The following is a 17,589-nucleotide window of genomic DNA, read 5'->3' as shown; positions in this document are numbered from 1 at the left end:
GAGTTACATGTACGCTGTGTTTCAGGAGGCAGTCACATCCTTGAAATTAACTAACAAATCCATTCAGTGGTCAGGGACAGAAAGTATGACCACGAGTGAGGCAGGACATGGAGCTGAAGAAGCCTCAGCCCCTGAGTTTGTCTAACAGGCTTGAGATTCTTGCTCTGTATGGATGAGACTGGGGGCTATAAGGAGGTCAAGCAAACTGATCATAGGACTGTGGTAGAGGATGGAAGAATGAATCCAAGAAGATTTGGCAAACCAAGTTCTAGTCAGATTCTAATTGGAACACTACGTTTTCTTTGCTCTTTCAGGGGAAGTAGGCATCACTGGCTAGGCTCGGCATTTATTGTACATCCCTGATACTCTTGAACTAAGTGGCTTGCCAGGCCCATTTCAGAGGGTTAGCACTGCTGCCTCATGGCACCAGAGATCTAGGTTCGATTCCAGCACTGGATGATTGTGACTGGATGGAGAGAAAGGGGGTAGAAAGAGAAAAATAGTTGGAATTGAGGATATTACAGTCAAAGGAATAGACCCTGTTCTGGAAGGGAGGTGACGGCCTAGTGGTATTATTGCTGGGCAGTTAATCTGGAGACCCAGGTAATGTTCTGGGGGCTTTGATTCAAAATCCAACCACTGCATATGGTGGAATTTGAATTCAATAAAAATCTGGAATTAAGAGTCTAATGATGACCACAAATCCATTGTTAATTGTCAGGGAAAACCCATCTGGTTCCCGAATGTCCTTTAGGCAAGGAAACTACCATCTTTATAGCTGGTCTGGTCTAAGTGCAATTCCAGATCCACAGCAATGTGGTTGACTCTGAACTGCCCTTTGGGCAATTAGGAGGGGCAATAAACTTTGGCCTAGCCAGCAATGCCCTCATCCCACAAAAAAATCTGTGGTCGGGACTAAGAGTCCTGAAGGCTATGTTGCCTACCTGGTGACAGGGTTCAGGATATCTCAAACAAAACCAGAAATTACTGGAAAAATTCAACAGGGAATTGTGGTGAATTGGATCCAAAATTGGCTCAATGATAGGAAACAAAACATTATGGTGAATGGAGAGATAATGGGAACTGCAGGTGCTGGAGAATCCGGGATAACAAAGTGTGGAGCTGGATGAACACAACAGGCCAAGCAGCATCTTGGGAGCACAAAAGATGATGTTTCAGGCCTATGCCTTTCAAGGGTCTAGGCCCGAAACATCAGCTTTTGTGGTCCTAAGATGCTGCTTGGCCTGTTGTATTCATCCAGCTCCACACTTTGTTATGGTGAATGGATGTTTTTTGTAAATGGATTTCAGAGGTGTTCCACAGGGCTTAGTGTGAGGACTCCTGTTGCTTGTGGTATACGTTAATCATTTAGAATTAAATGTGGAAAGCACGATTGGGAAATTTGCAGGTGGCACAAAAATCGGCAGGGCAGTTGATAGTGAAGAGAACTACGGTCACTTGCAGGGTTGTATCAGTGGTTTGGTTGAATTGAGGAAATCATGGCAAATGAATTCGATTCAGAGAAGTGGGAGATTATGCATTGGTGAGGGCAAACAAAGCAAGGGAATAGATAATAGATGTCACTGAGAGATGTAAAGGCAGTGAGAGACCTCGAGCGCATGTCCCCGGGTCCCTGAAGGTGGCAGGATGAGTAGATAAAGTGGTAAAGGTATGGGAGGTTTTCCTTCACAGGGCAAAGTATTGACAGAGCAGAGATATAATGCTGATACTGGTTAGGTTCCAGCTGTAAGGCACTGGTTAGGCCACAGCTGGGATTTGTGTGTAGTTCTGGCCATCACATTACTGGGACGACAATAGGTGCTATAGAGAATACGAAGGAGACTTACGAGATTGCTTCAGAGATAGCAGGAACTGCAGATGCTGGAGAATCTGAGATAACAAGGTGTAGAGCGGGATGAATACAGCAGGCCAAGCAACATCAGGGGAGCAGGAAAGTTGACGTTTCGGGCCTAGACCCCCATCTACTCTGTCTATTCTTTTAGCCTTTTGTTGGCTCCAATGAGATCATCTCTCATTCTCTGAAACTCTAGAGAATATAAGCCCAGTTTGCCCCATCTCTCTACTGACTAGCTTTCACATCCAGATTTTTAAATGTGATTCAAATTACATTGTGGTGAGATCTGAATTCTTGTTCCCAGGCCTTTATACCTGGAACTCTGGTTTAAAATCCAGAGTCAATAGTCCAGTGACAAAGCCATGACACCACTGCCTCAGTCTTAATTACTTTCCTCACTGTTTGCTGCATGTCCAAGCTTCATGGCAGCTACAATTTATCTGCCCAGATCTTTAGTATATGATAACAAGAGCACTGGTTCCAAAAGCACACTATTTTTGGCTCCAATGGAAAAGATGACTGTTCACCATGATTCTCCACTTTTGGTTTCTTAGTCAGTTTTGGTCTGCTCTATAATTATGTATGGACTTCCGTACTATTTACATAATCCTTTCTTAAAGTAAACACCCCATAGTGTAACAAGTACAAGGCATTGGATTTTGCTACGTGATTAATCAATTTACTTGACAAGGTGTGTGCAACTGCCTCTGGGAGGTACATCTTGAAGTCAAATGAGTGTCAATTGATTAATCCAAACCCTGTAGCACATATTAATGCCAATCCAAGTTATTTTAGAGTTTCTACTTGTTTAATAATTATTTGTTCATGAAACTGGCCCTTAAGGCCTTTCTGACAGGATTGTTTGGACACTCCCCTTGCTCTGGCTCTGATCCAGTGGCATCTATTTTACACGGAAGCTTCTCATTTCCTGTTGCAATTTACACCATCTCCTCAGTTCTAGTTTTTTTTAAGAGTCATACAGCATGGAAATGGAGCCTTCAGTCCAACCAGTCCACATTTTATTTCTGTATGGCATGTGAGTGGTGGAGATAAGGTGAGCATCCCCTGGAGAAGAGGCATAGTAAGTTACCTTCTTGGACCATTGCATTCGTCTGGTGTAGCTGCATCCTTGGGGCTTAGAATGTGCTTTCCGCTTTTCAGAAGGCAGCAAAAACAAAAATTCGACTCAGCAACAGAAGTAGGCAATTTGGCCCCTATCGAGAAAACATTCTTTGCTGGCTTAAAAATTATTGTCCTTGTCTAAGTCTTAAATAAGTGACCCTGTATTTTTAAACAGAGACCTCTGCTTCTGGATTCACCCATTGGTCACTGCTGATTAGCTGGTGTTCTGTGTAGGTCAAACCACGTAAGGATGATAGATTTCCTCCCAAAGGACATACAACCGTACTGCACAGGAACAGGTTCTTCAGGCCACCATGTCTCAACCACGATGCCATTCTAAGTCAATCCTATCTGCTTGCATATGGTCAGTCTCTCTCTGTTCCCTGCCTGGTCAGAAATTAGACGACATCAAGTTATAGTTCCAAACCACATCAATATAGTGGAGGTGCCAGCATTGGACTGGGATGGACAAGGCCAGAAGTCAAATGACACCAGGTTACAGTCCAACAGATTTATTTGAAATCACAAGCTTTTTGAGCATTGCTCCCTTGTCAAGTGACTGTAACCTGGTGTCACCTGACTTCTGACCTTGTCCACCCAAGTCCAACACCGGAATTCCACATCATGACATATTCCCTGCCTGTTCATGTCTCTAAATGTCATTTAAACGTTGGTATCGTTTCCACCTCTACCACCTCATCTGGCAGCGTGTTCCAGGCACCTACCTTCCTCTATATAAAAGACCTGCCTCACACAACTCCTTTAAATTTCTCCACTCTCACCTTAAACCTATGCACCATCGTATTTGATGTTTCCAAAGACTTCGGCAATCTACCCTATTCATGGCTCTCATGTCCGTATCCTAGTAACGAATGGAAAAAAAATCTTTGAAGCCTATGGGATTAAAGGGGATACAGAATTGGCCACAAGGTAGAAACCGGAGATCATCTGCTTTCCCACTGGCGGTAGTATTGATCCACATGGCTTTGGAACCATTGCCTTAACTGGGTGCACAAATTACAATGTTTATAAGTGACAGAAAATATGGCCATTCAGTAAAAAGCAAGGAAGTAACGCTCTGAGTGAACACCACTTTACCTGAGTCAGATGTTGATGGGTCCAATCTCCCATCTAGGATACAAAATTAAGGCAGATATTCCTAGAGCAGTACCAAAGGAGTGTTGCCTTAATAGGAAAGCTATCTTTCAGATAAGATGTTAAACCAATGCCCTTTCACCCAACTCACACTGTAAAAATCCTAAGGCTCTGTTTCAAAAGGGGTTGCTCCACTCTCCTGGGATTTCCAACTCTAATAACACAGTAAGTAGTACAGCAACCGTCAAATATAGCAGCAAATCACCTGTGTTCCAATCGGTGCTCATGAGTTGGTCCCAGTCAAGGCATCACATTTGGGCTCAGAATCCTAGGGCTACACATGGAGGCCAATGGGTGTTCACAATCACTATGAGCTCTGTTCACTGCTCCAACAAGCAATGCAATACTTGCCTGCATGCTGAATTTTGGGTGAGGACAGAGTGACCACAAATTTGATGACACCCTCTACCATCTGGCTCCACAGGTTAAGAATGACACTAGTGCGTGTTTAGAAATATGGTTTTAGATCCGATGCCTGAGGAGGTGGAGTGCAGCCATGGTCAGCACCTTCTGGGGAGGATAATTGAACAAGCAAACACTAACTGACCAGCAAATCAACACAGATACCTGGGCCACCAACTCTCAGGGGTCATCCTGGATTCTGCAGGGATTTAAAGTTTTGTGCCACAGACACGAAAAAGTGTCATTCCTTTCATTCACTTTGAGTGTTTTAAAAAATACTAGAAATTTTGAATGGGTGGAAATGTTTAATCACAGGAGATCATGTGATTCAAACCTTCTGTGGATAAGGTCAACAAGAGTTGGCAACATTAGCTCCTGCAGTGGTGAAAATCATCTCAGGAAATGTGGGAAATGGCTCATGCCTGTGTCATTTTACTCAGGCAATGTACATAAATACTAACAAAAGGAAACATCCCAAACGACATCATATAGTGGAGGTGTTGGTGTTGGGACTGGGGTGGACAAGGTCTTAAGTCAGGCAACACCAGGTTACAGTCTAACAGGTTTATTTGAAATCACAAGCTTTCGGAACATTGTCAAGGAGCAGCGCTCTGAAAGTTCGCGATTTCGAATAAACCTGTTGGACTATAACCTGGTGTTGCCTGACATCCGACCACATCATATAGCACATCAAGTGGTCAGAATGTTACAATCAGGAGTATTCTGTGGGCAAAGGCAGTGGCACACAGAGTGAGGTCAGGATGGTGTATGGGCAAAAGTCTGTACCTTCAGGCAGACTGCATTTAAAGGATTAGCTGCAGCTTGAAGCAGCTCCACAAAGAATTAATAATTGCTGTCTTATGCTAGTTCAAAGCTACACCCTGTGCCATAACGTAGCAATACATTTCTCTCTGTCTTTACCCACGTTCCCTTCCATCTTTTATTTACTTTATCTGCTGCTCTCTTCTCGATTGCAGTGCTCCTGTCTGCCCTAGTTTATCTCTACTTGTCCTTGTATCATCCTCTGTCTGATTTAGAAATCTATCAATGTTTGTTCCTTTCAGTCTTTTCCTACATTGTCAGTCTACCTGTGGGAACTCTTTCTCAATGTGTCCTTCCTTCTCTCTACCTTAAGTCGGTGTGTTAACTCTGCTTTGTTTGTATCCTCTGGGATCACAAGGCTTTAGGGTCAACTCCCATTCTAAGAACCTTAACCCAAATTTGTTGCTAATGGTCAACTGCAGCAAAGTGCAGTTTTTGGGTTGAGATGGGACACCATCTGCACTCTTGGGTGAACATAAATACTCCCATTGCACTTTTATAAAGAAGGGGCTTAGTTTTCCCCAGTATCCAGATCAATATTTATTCCTCCATTAACATCATTAAAAGCAATCTATCTGGTCATTTATCGTGTTGACATTTTTGGGAGCTTGCTGTGTACAAGTTGACTACCATGAATGAATTTCCATCATTACTATTGGGGTGATACTTCAAAAGTAACTCATTATTTGCAAAGTGTTTTTGGATCTCCCAATTTGCGCAAAGGTGCTATTTAACGGGAGGTTCTTCATCCGGTTTCCATGCAGCCGATAGAAGCCCGATTGGGCTCTTGGGCAATGGAGACAGAGAGACTAAAGCATTGATGTGCCTTTCTCTAATCCTGCACTGTTGTGATGAGGGAAGGGAGATACAACCATGTAAGTCCAGCAGGGTCCTTCTTTAAAAATGCAGCTTGCCATTTGAAACATTGGTTAGAAGTTTCCTTATCTGGAAAACCAGGCGATTAGAGGCCAAAACACAGTCTTTTAAACCTGCATTTCCACAGAGTCTTTCACAACCTTGGAACATTCTGAAGTGTTTTCCAATCAATGAAGCACTTTGGAAGCATCATTATAGTCGTACAAAAGGGAACCCAGGAGCTGAGTTGTGCACAGAAAGATCCCACACCCAATATTAGGCGGGACACTGAGAGAGATCTCCCTTGCTCTTCTTCCAAGTAGAAAGATATTATAGGGAAGCAGCTCACCTTCTCCAGGTCAACTAGAAATGGACAATGAATGCTGGCTGAGCCAGTGACACCAACACTGCATGAGTGAATGAAAAGAAATAAAATATTTTTGTGCACTCTGTTTATAGTTTAAGCCAGCTGTTAAGACAGAAACCATGACATGTTTCTTCTGTTCCTTTACGCAGCGAGTTTATTGATTTACTCTTCTCAACACACACTCAGAGTCCTCCTGCCTGTTTGCAATTTATAGATATTTTTAGTCAACCTTTTCAGATGTTATGATATCTCAAGAGCTGGCCTCCTCGCTCAAAAGGTATGCCACAAGAGCCGTCCTCTATTTATGTATGCTCAAAGACAAGAGATCCAAGAGCGAAAGTTCAGTATAGTATAGGGACAGGCTCTTCAGCCCACCAGGACTTCACCAACACATAGTCTTTCTCAACTAAAACACTTTTGCCTCTAACCTATCCATTTCCCTCTAATGCCTGCTTATTCAAACATCTGTCAAGATGCCTCTTAAACACTTATTGTATCCACCACCCCTGACAGTGCATTCCAGGCACTTACTACCTACTGCAATATAAAACATGCCTCACATCTCCTTTGAAATTCACCCCTTTACCTTAAACTTTTAAGAACCAAAAGTTCTGAGGAAGGGTGACTGGACCCAAAATGTTAACTCCGTTTTCTCCTCCACAGATGCTGCCAGACCTGCTGAGCCTTTCCAGCAACTTTGTTTTTGTTCCTTAAATTTATGTCCCCTAGTAATTAACACTTCTACTCTGGGAAAAGGATTGATTATCTGTTCTGTCCATACCTCTCAATTTTGTAACCTATTACTGGTCACCTCACAGACTCCAACATTCAAGTGAAAATATTCCAAGTTCATCCTGTCTTTCCCATAGTTAATACCCTCCAAACTAGCCAACATCCTGGAAAACTGTTTCCACATCCCCTCCAAAGGCTCCATATCCTTCCAGCAGTGTGGCAAAGCAATGGAAGGAATATTCCAATGTGGCCTAATGTTATTTCCAGCTGCAATATGTCTTGCCAATTAACACCAACCACCAATTTCTTTTAACTTGAACAAAGAAATGAACAAAGTCAACAATGCAAATGACAACATTTAAAACACTTTGGATGAGGTGAATAGTACAGCACCAAAAATGACATCCTTGGGTATCTGGATTGAGACTGTACACACTGACGTGTAGTCCTATTTAGGGTTCATTCCCAATACATCTACGTTTTGTCACATGAACCTCGATTTTATTCAAGTTTGAAAAACCATTGTTGGGATGCAACGTATCTCGACCCATAACAGAAAATGAGAAGTGACGTCCACACAAATCAGCATGCAGTGTTTAATCTACAATCGACGGCATTAAAACTACTAAAGAACATGATCCAAAATATGCTCTCAACAATAAAATTTTTCCACGCATACATGTGGTTGCCACACTTTTTAAAAAGCCCTTCAACCTCTGATTTCATTGAAATCGCACACACCATTCCCAGCAACATGAGAGAGTGCGTGTTCCTCAGGTGGTGTCAAATTGGCTGCCGGAGTGTGCGCACGAGGCAAACGTGAACAGCAAAGCGTCTCTCAACACGATGCCACCATCACTCACCCTCGGCTTCAACGACGCCCGTTAGCCACTGAGGCAAAGACCATCACTGATTCTTAGGTCTCAAAACAGAGAACCGTCAACCTCAGCATTTAACAAAATTTCCTACGCGTTTCCCTCAGTCAGGCACAATGGGAATAAATTTAAACTGTCAACCGTCACGCATTCCCAGACAGCTCATTTGGCTCATGGCAGCCATTTTGTCTGTCGCTCCAACCTGAGGTGATGTCCGTTAATTTGCCGATGGGGAGAGGCGGGGTACTCTTCGACCAATTCTAAAGTGGTTTCAACTGAATGACATAATAACCAGCCAATGATTGAAGACTAGCAACGGTGTGGTGATAAAGGCCTCCAACGGACCCACCTCCTTTGTTAAATGCCGGCGCGAACGAATTCGTTCGAAAAGCGCTAAATAAAAACCGAAAGAACTATAGATGCTTTCAATCAGAAACAAACGTAGAAATTGCTGGAAAGCTCAGCAGGCCTGGCAGCATCTGTGGAAAGAAATCAGTTAACGTTTTGGGGTCGAATGACCTTGCCTCAGAACTAGGCAAAGGAGGGTGTTTATGCTGAAGATGATGTGGAGGGAGTGTGAAGGAGGATGTGATGGATGGAGACGGAGCCCAAAGAGCAGTTGGGCAGACAAAGGAACACCTAAAGGTCAGCCTGGGAGAATCAGTCACTGCTAATGGAGACCATTAGTGGCTGATAATGGGCTGTGCATCTCAAGTTGTTGCTGGTGTGGCTAACTGGAGCGAATGTGATCTGTAGTTTACAAAGTGTGTCATAACATAATGCCTTCATCACTCTCACCTTTGGCTTCAATGATGCCTGTTAGCTACTGAGGCAAAGATCAGCTGCAATTGCCACTGCTGTTGCTTAGGCCTCAAAATGGAGAACTGTTTAGCTCAGCAATTGAAAGATTTTCCCTCAGTCAGGGACAGTGGGAGTAAACTTTATGCGTGGAAAGTTCTTTACGCAGAGGGTGGTGGGTACCTTGAACGCATTGCCAGCAGAGGCGGTAGACAGAAACACGAAAGATAGTGTCTTTTAAGATGTATTTGGACAGATACATGGATGGGCAGGGAGCAATGGGATACAGACCCTTAGAAAATAGATAACATGTTTAGACAAAGGATCTCGATCGGTGCAGGCTTGGAGGGCCAATGTGCCTGTCTCTATGCTGTAATTTTCTTGTTCTTTGTTCTTGACACCAGCCCCCGCCCTTTGCCAGCCAAAATGGTAGGATTTGTTTATGGCAGCCATTTTGTCCAGCATCCCAACCTGCGATTGTTTTGACAGAATGACACTGAACCAGGCAATGATTTGAAGATGAGCAACTGCTGATGGTCTCCAACAGACCAACCTTGCTAGTTAAATAAGAATGCAGATGGAAATTGATGGAAAAGATTCAGGAGGTCTGGCAGCATCTGTGGTGATTAAAGTAGTTCACATTTTGGGCCTAGTGATCCTTCTTTAGAATTGATTTGTTGTGAGGAAAATATTGATATTTATGCTGACGATGTTGTTCGGGGTGTGGGAAGAAGGAAACAATAGATGGAAATGGAGGTCAGAGGGAGAGAGAGAGAAAACATCAGTTGAGGCAAAAAAGGAAAATGTAAATGTCAACCTGGGAGTATCGATAGCGACTAATGGAGACCATTAATGACTGACACGGAATTGTGAGCAGTGGTAGCAGCCCAGGTGAAAACAAGGCCTGGTGTGTAGGGGTTAAGGTGCATAGGGCCTAAAATTATTGAACTTGACATTCAGTCCAGAAGGCTGAAGAAAATAAGCTGCTGCCTTCCAGTGAGGGTTGACCTGGAGCACTGTCGTAAGCCTGAGGCAGAGATGTTGGCTAGGAAAGTTGTGTTTTGAAGCAGTGGGTAACAGGAAGCTTGGGATCCTTTCTGTAGATTGAAGTTAGTCAAATGATGTTGAAATCATTTCCAGGTTGCTGAGGCCAATGGGGCCATTTCTGGATTCTTTATGAGACTGCCCTCAACATCGACCTACAAAATTTCAATAACTATTACCAGCATCAGTCATTTAAAGTCATTTCAGTGTGCACTTTAATTATATTGACAGGTGCTAAACTTGTCATCAATTTTTGTATATGGCACAAACAATGCAATTGTGGGTATATCTCAAGGCTTAACTACATGGGTTTTTAAGACTGTGCAACCGTTCAACCTTTCTTGAGTCTAGGACAGGATGTGGTTGGATCACAATTATCTCTCAATCATCGCCCCAGCATGAGAGATGGCCCATTCCTAAGGTAAGCCTGGGTATCTCAAAATGGTTACTGAGGCGTCTACATAGTTTGACTAAATGAAGCAAAACTGGAACAAGTGCTTGAAAAGTGAAATGGTGAATGGGTTGACACATGGAAGGATCTAACCTGTGGTAGGAAATCTCATTTTTTACAGGTATTTAAGCAAATTGAAGAAAAGGTTTGATTTCAGGAACCTAGGAAAGGAATCTTTCTCCATCAAAATGTACGTTCTCTCCTGGGCAACCTGGAAGCAGGAGTTGTTGGGATTGGCCAAGTTCCTGGACACAGTTTTCCTGGTCAGTGAGTCAAGGTTCACCTGAAATATAGGAAATAATCCATAAGAAAGAAAGAAGTGATCAAGGTGGTGAGGGAAGAGTAATACTAGGGTTACATTAGGCAGCAGTGATCGGCTTTCATGGAGACATCTCTGTGGTCCCTCAGTTTATGATGAGTTAAGCAGTCGAGAGAGAATCTTATGAACCTAGGGAGGGAAACAATATAAAGGATAAGTTTAGAAATAATGGGTGCAGTTGCAGATGATACAAGAGTGAGTTTGAACTGGAATATGAAAACACTGGAGTGTGATTGCACTGGAATATGAATACTGGAGTATTTTTGATTCATCCATGGAGTATAGATGTCACTAGCTAGGGCAGCAATGATTGCCCATCCCCATTGCGCTGAGAAGGTAGTGGTACCTTCTTCAACTGTTACAGGCCTGAGTTGTAGGGGCACACAATGTTGTTGGGAAGGGAGTACCTGGATTTTAATCCAGCGACACTAAAGGAACAGTGATATATTTCCAAGTCAGAATGGAATGTGGGGTTTGGTGTTGCCATGTATCTGCTGCCGTTGTCCTTCTTGGTGGTAGTGGTCAAAGGTTTAGAAGGTGCTTGGATGAGCCTTTGCAAGTTGCTGTGGTGTATCTTGATGGTACTCATTGCTGCCTCTGTGCGTTACTGGTAAAAGGAGTGAGTGTTGAAGGTGGTGGATGGCGTGCCACTGAAGTGGGCTGCTTTGGTCTGCATGGTGTGAAGCTTTTCTTGAGTTTTGTTGGAGCTGCACATATCCAGGCAAGTGGGAGGTATTCAAGACAATAAAATGTGAGGCTGGATGAACACAGCAGGCCCAGCAGCATCTCAGGAGCACAAAAGCTGACGTTTCGGGCCTAGACCCTTCATCAGAGAGGGGGATGGGGTGAGGGTTCTGGAATAAACAGGGAGAGAGGGGGAGGCGGACCGAAGATGGAGAGGAAAGAAGATAGGTGGAGAGGAGAGTATAGGTGGGGAGGTAGGAGGGGATAGGTCAGTCCAGGGAAGACGGACAGGTCAAGGAGGTGGGATGAGGTTGGTGGGTAGGAGATGGAGGTGTGGCTTGGGGTGGGAGGAAGGGATGGGTGAGAGGAAGAACCGGTTAGGGAGGCAGAGACAGGTTGGACTGGTTTTGGGATGCAGTGGGGGGAGGGGACGAACTGGGCTGGTTTTGGGATGCAGTGGGGGAAAGGGAGATTTTGAAGCTGGTGAAGTCCACATTGATACCATTGGGCTGCAGGTTTCCCAAGCGGAATATGAGTTGCTGTTCCTGCAACCTTCGGGTGGCATCATTGTGGCACTGCCGGAGTCCCATGATGGACATGTCATCTAAAGAATGGGAGGGGGAGTGGAAATGGTTTGCGACTGGGAGGTGCAGTTGTTTGTTGCGAACTGAGCGGAGGTGTTCTGCAAAGCGGTCCCCAAGCCTCCGCTTGGTTTCCCCAATGTAGAGGAAGCCACACCGGGTACAGTGGATGCAGTATACCACATTGGCAGATGTGCAGGTGAACCTCTGCTTAATGTGGAAAGTCTTCTTGGGGCCTGGGATAGGGGTGAGGGAGGAGGTGTGGGGGCAAGTGCAGCATTTCCTGCGGTTGCAGGGGAAGGTGCCGGATGTGGTGGTGTTGGAGGACAGTGTGGAGCGAACAAGGGAGTCACGGAGAGAGTGGTCTCTCCGGAAAGCAGACAGGGGTGGGGATGGAAAAATGTCTTGGGTGGTGGGGTCGGATTGTAGATGGCGGTATTCTGTCACTGTCCTGACTTGTGCCTTGTAGATGGTGGACAGGCTCTGGTAAGTCAGGAGATGAGTTACTCACTAAAATTCCCAACCTCTGACCTGCTTTTGTAGCTACAGCACTCTTGTATCATCTGCAACTGCGCCCAGTTCAGTTTCTGATCAATGGTAACTCCCAAGATATTGATAATGGGCATTTCACTGATAGTAACATTATTGTACATCAAGAGATGATGGTTAAACTCTCTTCTAACTGTCTTGCGGTCACACTAGGCAAGTGCTGGAGACTGTCTAAACTAAAGATAGAATTACAGACTATTTGATTTGATATAACATTTGATTTGATATCCATTTTCTAAATGGATTGAGAGAGATGACACAGACCTTGAAAAATATTTAGCGGGTACTTAAATACTTCTTCCCTTCTCCTTCCCCAGCAGTTGTACATTTTACCTCCTTTGGTGCCTGGACTTTGACAAACTCATCCATAAATCTTTTGGACTTTGAACACAAGCTTGGAGGTGGTCTTTGTGTTCTTGTAGTCCTCACAGGCAAGCCAGAAGTCAATGTTCTTCTCACTGAACTCAGAGCAAAGGAAGGCTCGGAATGCAGCCACGGCACCTGGAATGACGACGCCATTTCTCAGTCATTTACGTTTAATCATCGCTCTGTTTAAAAACCCTTCCCTAGCTCTCAACTAGTTTGCCTCAAATTTCTCATTCGTTTGTCTCCCTGTTCTTTCAACCTTTCTCCAGTTCTGGCTCCTTGTCCATCTCCTGTCTGACTGGGGGAGGAGAGAAGTGCTACACCAATGAGACTTTGCTAAAGCTCTGCCACCAGCCCCTCCCACAAAGAAAACAGCTCGCCACCACCACCTTTCTCCAGGTCTGGTTGGCATAGGAAATAAATGCTAGCCTGGCCAATGATGTCCACATTACACAAGTAAACAACTGAATCCCAGAAGTCAACTGGTGGTCATGTGCCTTGAGTTATTTTAGATCCTAAATTCTGCGATGTGTTTCTTAATTTTGTCAATCCCTCCCCTCTCCCTTTTGTGTCCTTTTACTTAAAGCAACAATATCAATTGCACAACAATCATTGATAAATTGAAATGTGGGCTCATAATTAAGGGCATCCACAAACATGCATAAATATTCATATACAATATAAATACACAGCGGCTACTGAGCAGCTATATAGCTAACTCTGATCTGTGAGTACTATTGACCTCCACAGAGCCATCGGATTATATATTGTGTGGTGTACAATAATAGATAGTCATTTCAAATATGCCCTTTTAAATGTACATGTATATCACCTCACAACGGCTTGAAGATCCTCTGAAAAATCTGTAGTTTTGACCAGACTTTTACATCTCTTTTTAGGATTCAGGCCCAAATTCTGTTCGGTAATTGTCTTCTGTCACCGTTTAGGGAATTTAGCTACATCAAAGGCAGTGCAAATGGTTCTCCTCCTCCCTTATCCCTTATCTAACAGCAACACCATCCCCAAGCCACCTATGACCAGTTGCCACAATCATCTCTCAAAGACTGTCCTTTCCCTTCCTGCCCTCTAGTAACAATAATGTATATCAATAATGTATATTTGATGTAAGGATCATCATGAATAGGCTGAATATAAAGATTTGGTGAACCAGTGAGGGAGACATTAGGAATTGGAGGGGGCCATTTAGTCCCTTGAATCTGCACTACCATTCAATTCAATCACAATCGATCTGCACATCAACTACTTTTCCAACTTTGTGCTTTATCCCTTGATATCTGTACCCAAAAGAACTCTATTAATCTTACTCTTGAAAGCTCTAATGGTAAACACAGGATTTTAGGGTGGAGATTTTCACATTTCTGGGAAAAAATGCTTTCTATGTTTCCTGCCATTGGACTGGCTCAAATATTAAGCCACACCCTACTCTATTCTTGATTTCCCAGCTGAAGGTCATTTTTTTTCCCAAATTATCCTTGCTGATAAATCCAGTGAATGTTTATAACTACTCCATCATATGACCAAGTCCATCATCAGCTCATACAGCCTGTCATCGCAACTTATCCATCAAGGGCCTGGGTACTTGTTTCTGGGGAGACTGCGATGCCCTCAGCCCAAGGCCATATGTAAGCCCAAGAGATGAAGGTACAAATCTTCTGTTCAAACAAAGAACACATTCAACAAGGTTTACATTGGAGCTGGAGGGATTTGGATGGGAAATTGAAAAAAACTACTATGTTTTTGGTGATAAATAGTGTAACTGGTAAAATCAATGCTTACGTTTGTTAGCCAGGAGCTTCTCGAAGAACTGACTTCCTTGTGTGTCCTCAGCACTAGCTCTGGGGAATGAAAATGAAGATGAGGTTGAGAGTGTTAACTTTGCTATCTCACTTTCAGCCACTGAAGCAAGAGTTATCGCAGTTTTCAGGCTTGTTATGACTTGAAGCGGGGAGAGTGTTGTTGTCTAACGCTGGGTTCCTTCACTCAGTTCTCAGCACACCTCCACCCAGGTGCCTTCTTTGGGAAAATCCCATGTTGAGCAGCAGGAGGCACTATGCTCTAACTGGATTAGGCTGTGGGCCCAATCATTCTCATTTAGCCCGTGTATACCTGAGCCAGACAAACCAGACAAAAAGAGGTTGATCCTGGTCAATATCGTCAGAGACTCCCAGTAGAGCAGCAGTTCCTGACTCAAGAGACCTGGGTTAGGTCATGAGAAAGAAACCTACCTTGAATCCTGCTGCTGGTCTGACAGTAGCCCCTGTGTATGTGTTTGAACGTGCACTTCCATGTGTGTATGCGTTTGTGTCTGTGTATTTGTGATGTTTGTGTGTTTTTTTTGTGTGAGAAGGTGTGTATTTCAGTATGCACGTGAGTCTGAGTGTGTATAAGCGAAAGTAACATGTACACTTACTGGACCATTTTTGTCAGTTTATCTTGTTTGACAGGAGAAAGACTGTCACATTCGTTGATGGCTTCTGATTTGTGCAGAAATTGTCCTAGGCGAACCTTCAATTCTTTGACCCTGTAACAGAGGTATGTCAAAATATATCTGTGGATGAGTTATGCAGTTTTTAAGGAGTATTACTGAATTGAGTCAGCTCTCAGTGGTTGGTCTCACGGCCCCCTGCACAAGGTGCTGGAAAGAGCTGTATCTTCAGGTGAGTCATCTATTCAGAGGAGGAAGGGGAGAGGCAGAAATTTAGAAGGGATGGGTTGGTACCTGGGGTGCAGAGAATCATTACATTTGGGGGAGGTAAGAAACACAGTGGGCCAGTAAACAATGACCACACTTCACCATACATTCATGATTACTGTCAGATCCTGCTGAGCCTCTTCTCTGGTCCATTGACATAACCAGCAAAGGACTGCTCATTTGTACACAATAGCATCCCATAAAAAGCATAGAAGAGAAATGATCTGATAATTATTCCCTGATTGTTGGAGTTGAGGATGAAATATTGGTCAGGAATACTCAGGAGAACTCCCCTGCTATTCCTGAAAGCAGGGCTTTGGGATTGCTTACATCCTCCTGAGAGGGCAGACTGGAACCTATCTAAAATATGCCACCTCAGTTTCAGAAACAAACACTTGTAGAGCGTTACAAACTCATCATCTCACAGAATCTCACAATCCTACACAAACCTCTCATGGTCTCACTCATGATCTCTCACTCAAACACAGGAACAAGCTTTCACTCCCTCACAGTCACACATACTCCTTCACATCACAAAAAAGTGGGAACTTGGCTAGTGTTGTAGAACAGAGAGACCTAGGAGTTCAGGTACATAATTCTTTGAAGTTTGCATCATATGTAGACAGAGGTTAAGAAGGCGTTTAGCATATTTGCCTTCACTACTCAGTTGGGACATCATGTTAAGGCTGTACACTACGTTGGTGAAGCCTCTTCTGGAGTGCAGTTTTGCTCACCTGTTATGGGAAGGATATTGTCAAGTTGGGGAGGGCTCAGAAAAGGTTCACTAGGATGTTGCTAGGAATGGAGGGTTTGCATTATATGGATAGGCTGGTATGTTTTTCACTGAAGTGTAGGACGTTGATGGGTTTATAGAGGTTTACCTTATAAAGGTTTACAATATCATGAGATAAGGTGAATGGCAGGTGTTTTTTTTCCCTAGGGTAGAGGATTTCAAGAAAAGGGGGCATATTTTTAAGAGGAGAAATATTTTGAGAGGAGAAAGGCTTTAAAAAAGACACAAGGGACAACGTTTTTACACACTGTGGTTCTTGTATAGTTTGATCTGCCACAGAAATTGATGGATGTAGGTACAGTCACAACAGCACATGAATAAGAAATGTTTCAGTGATTTAGGTTAAGTGCTGGTAGGTGGTACTAGTTTAGATTGGGATTAAGGGCAGTGTAGACGAAGTGGAACGAAGATCCTGTTTCCATGCTGTCTGACCCGAACAGTGCAGCACTCAGTCAATATCGCACTAGAAGGTCAGCCTAGCTAGGCTACTCATGTCTTGGTAAAGTCTGAGCTGAATCCACAACCTTTTGTGGTGAAGTTCAGTATTCTACCCCTAAGCTAACAAACACTGTCTTTGCCAACTGATCAGCTGGTACCAAAGACCACAGTATGTCCGAATCACTCCTGCCATTCAAGCCAACAGTCCACACCCATTGACTGCACCAAATATCCACACTAAGTACACCAACCATTCATGCCCACGAGCCAGTTACACCAAACGTTCCTCCCTATGAACCAATGCAAAAACTATCCTTACAAAAAGACAATTGTAGCTAAAGAGGTAAAGCCAAAAGATAACATACCTCTCAATGGAGATACTAGGCAATGCAGCCAATACCCTACACATGTTGATGGCTAATGTTTTTCTGCTTCCAGAAGGAAAAGTGAATACAATTGTCAAGTTAAGATCGTGTTCCGTATGAGTGCCAGTGGCAGCTGTGCAATGGTGGAGGGGACGAAGCAGAGATTTATATATTTACATCACAGATAAGGGGGAGGAGTCAGCAGCCCTCATCAATCTTCAGTTCATCCCTCAAAAGGAGCCCTGTGACATTTAAAATCAAAGCTTCTGTTCGCTGAGAATATGGGGACATTCAGAGCCAGTG

General features: G+C 43.7%; 1 protein-coding gene across 1 annotated transcript; it reads right to left on the bottom strand.

Annotated features, from left to right (window-relative positions):
- Window positions 1-7,958: 7,958 nt before the first annotated feature.
- LOC125447369 (regulator of G-protein signaling 4-like) lies at window positions 7,959-17,384 on the bottom strand. Its single transcript, XM_048521691.2, is given in 6 exon segments — window positions 7,959-10,761; window positions 12,945-12,977; window positions 12,979-13,112; window positions 14,775-14,833; window positions 15,409-15,519; window positions 17,287-17,384. Coding segments are annotated over 6 exon segments (549 nt in total). The 5' UTR covers window positions 17,331-17,384; the 3' UTR covers window positions 7,959-10,593.
- Window positions 17,385-17,589: the final 205 nt, after the last annotated feature.

Source organism: Stegostoma tigrinum, chromosome 35 (genome assembly GCF_030684315.1).
Source record: "Stegostoma tigrinum isolate sSteTig4 chromosome 35, sSteTig4.hap1, whole genome shotgun sequence".
In the NCBI taxonomy this organism is placed as follows: Eukaryota; Metazoa; Chordata; class Chondrichthyes; order Orectolobiformes; family Stegostomatidae; genus Stegostoma; species Stegostoma tigrinum.
Note: the sequence above shows the minus strand (reverse complement) of the source record. Positions and strands in the feature narration are given on the sequence as shown.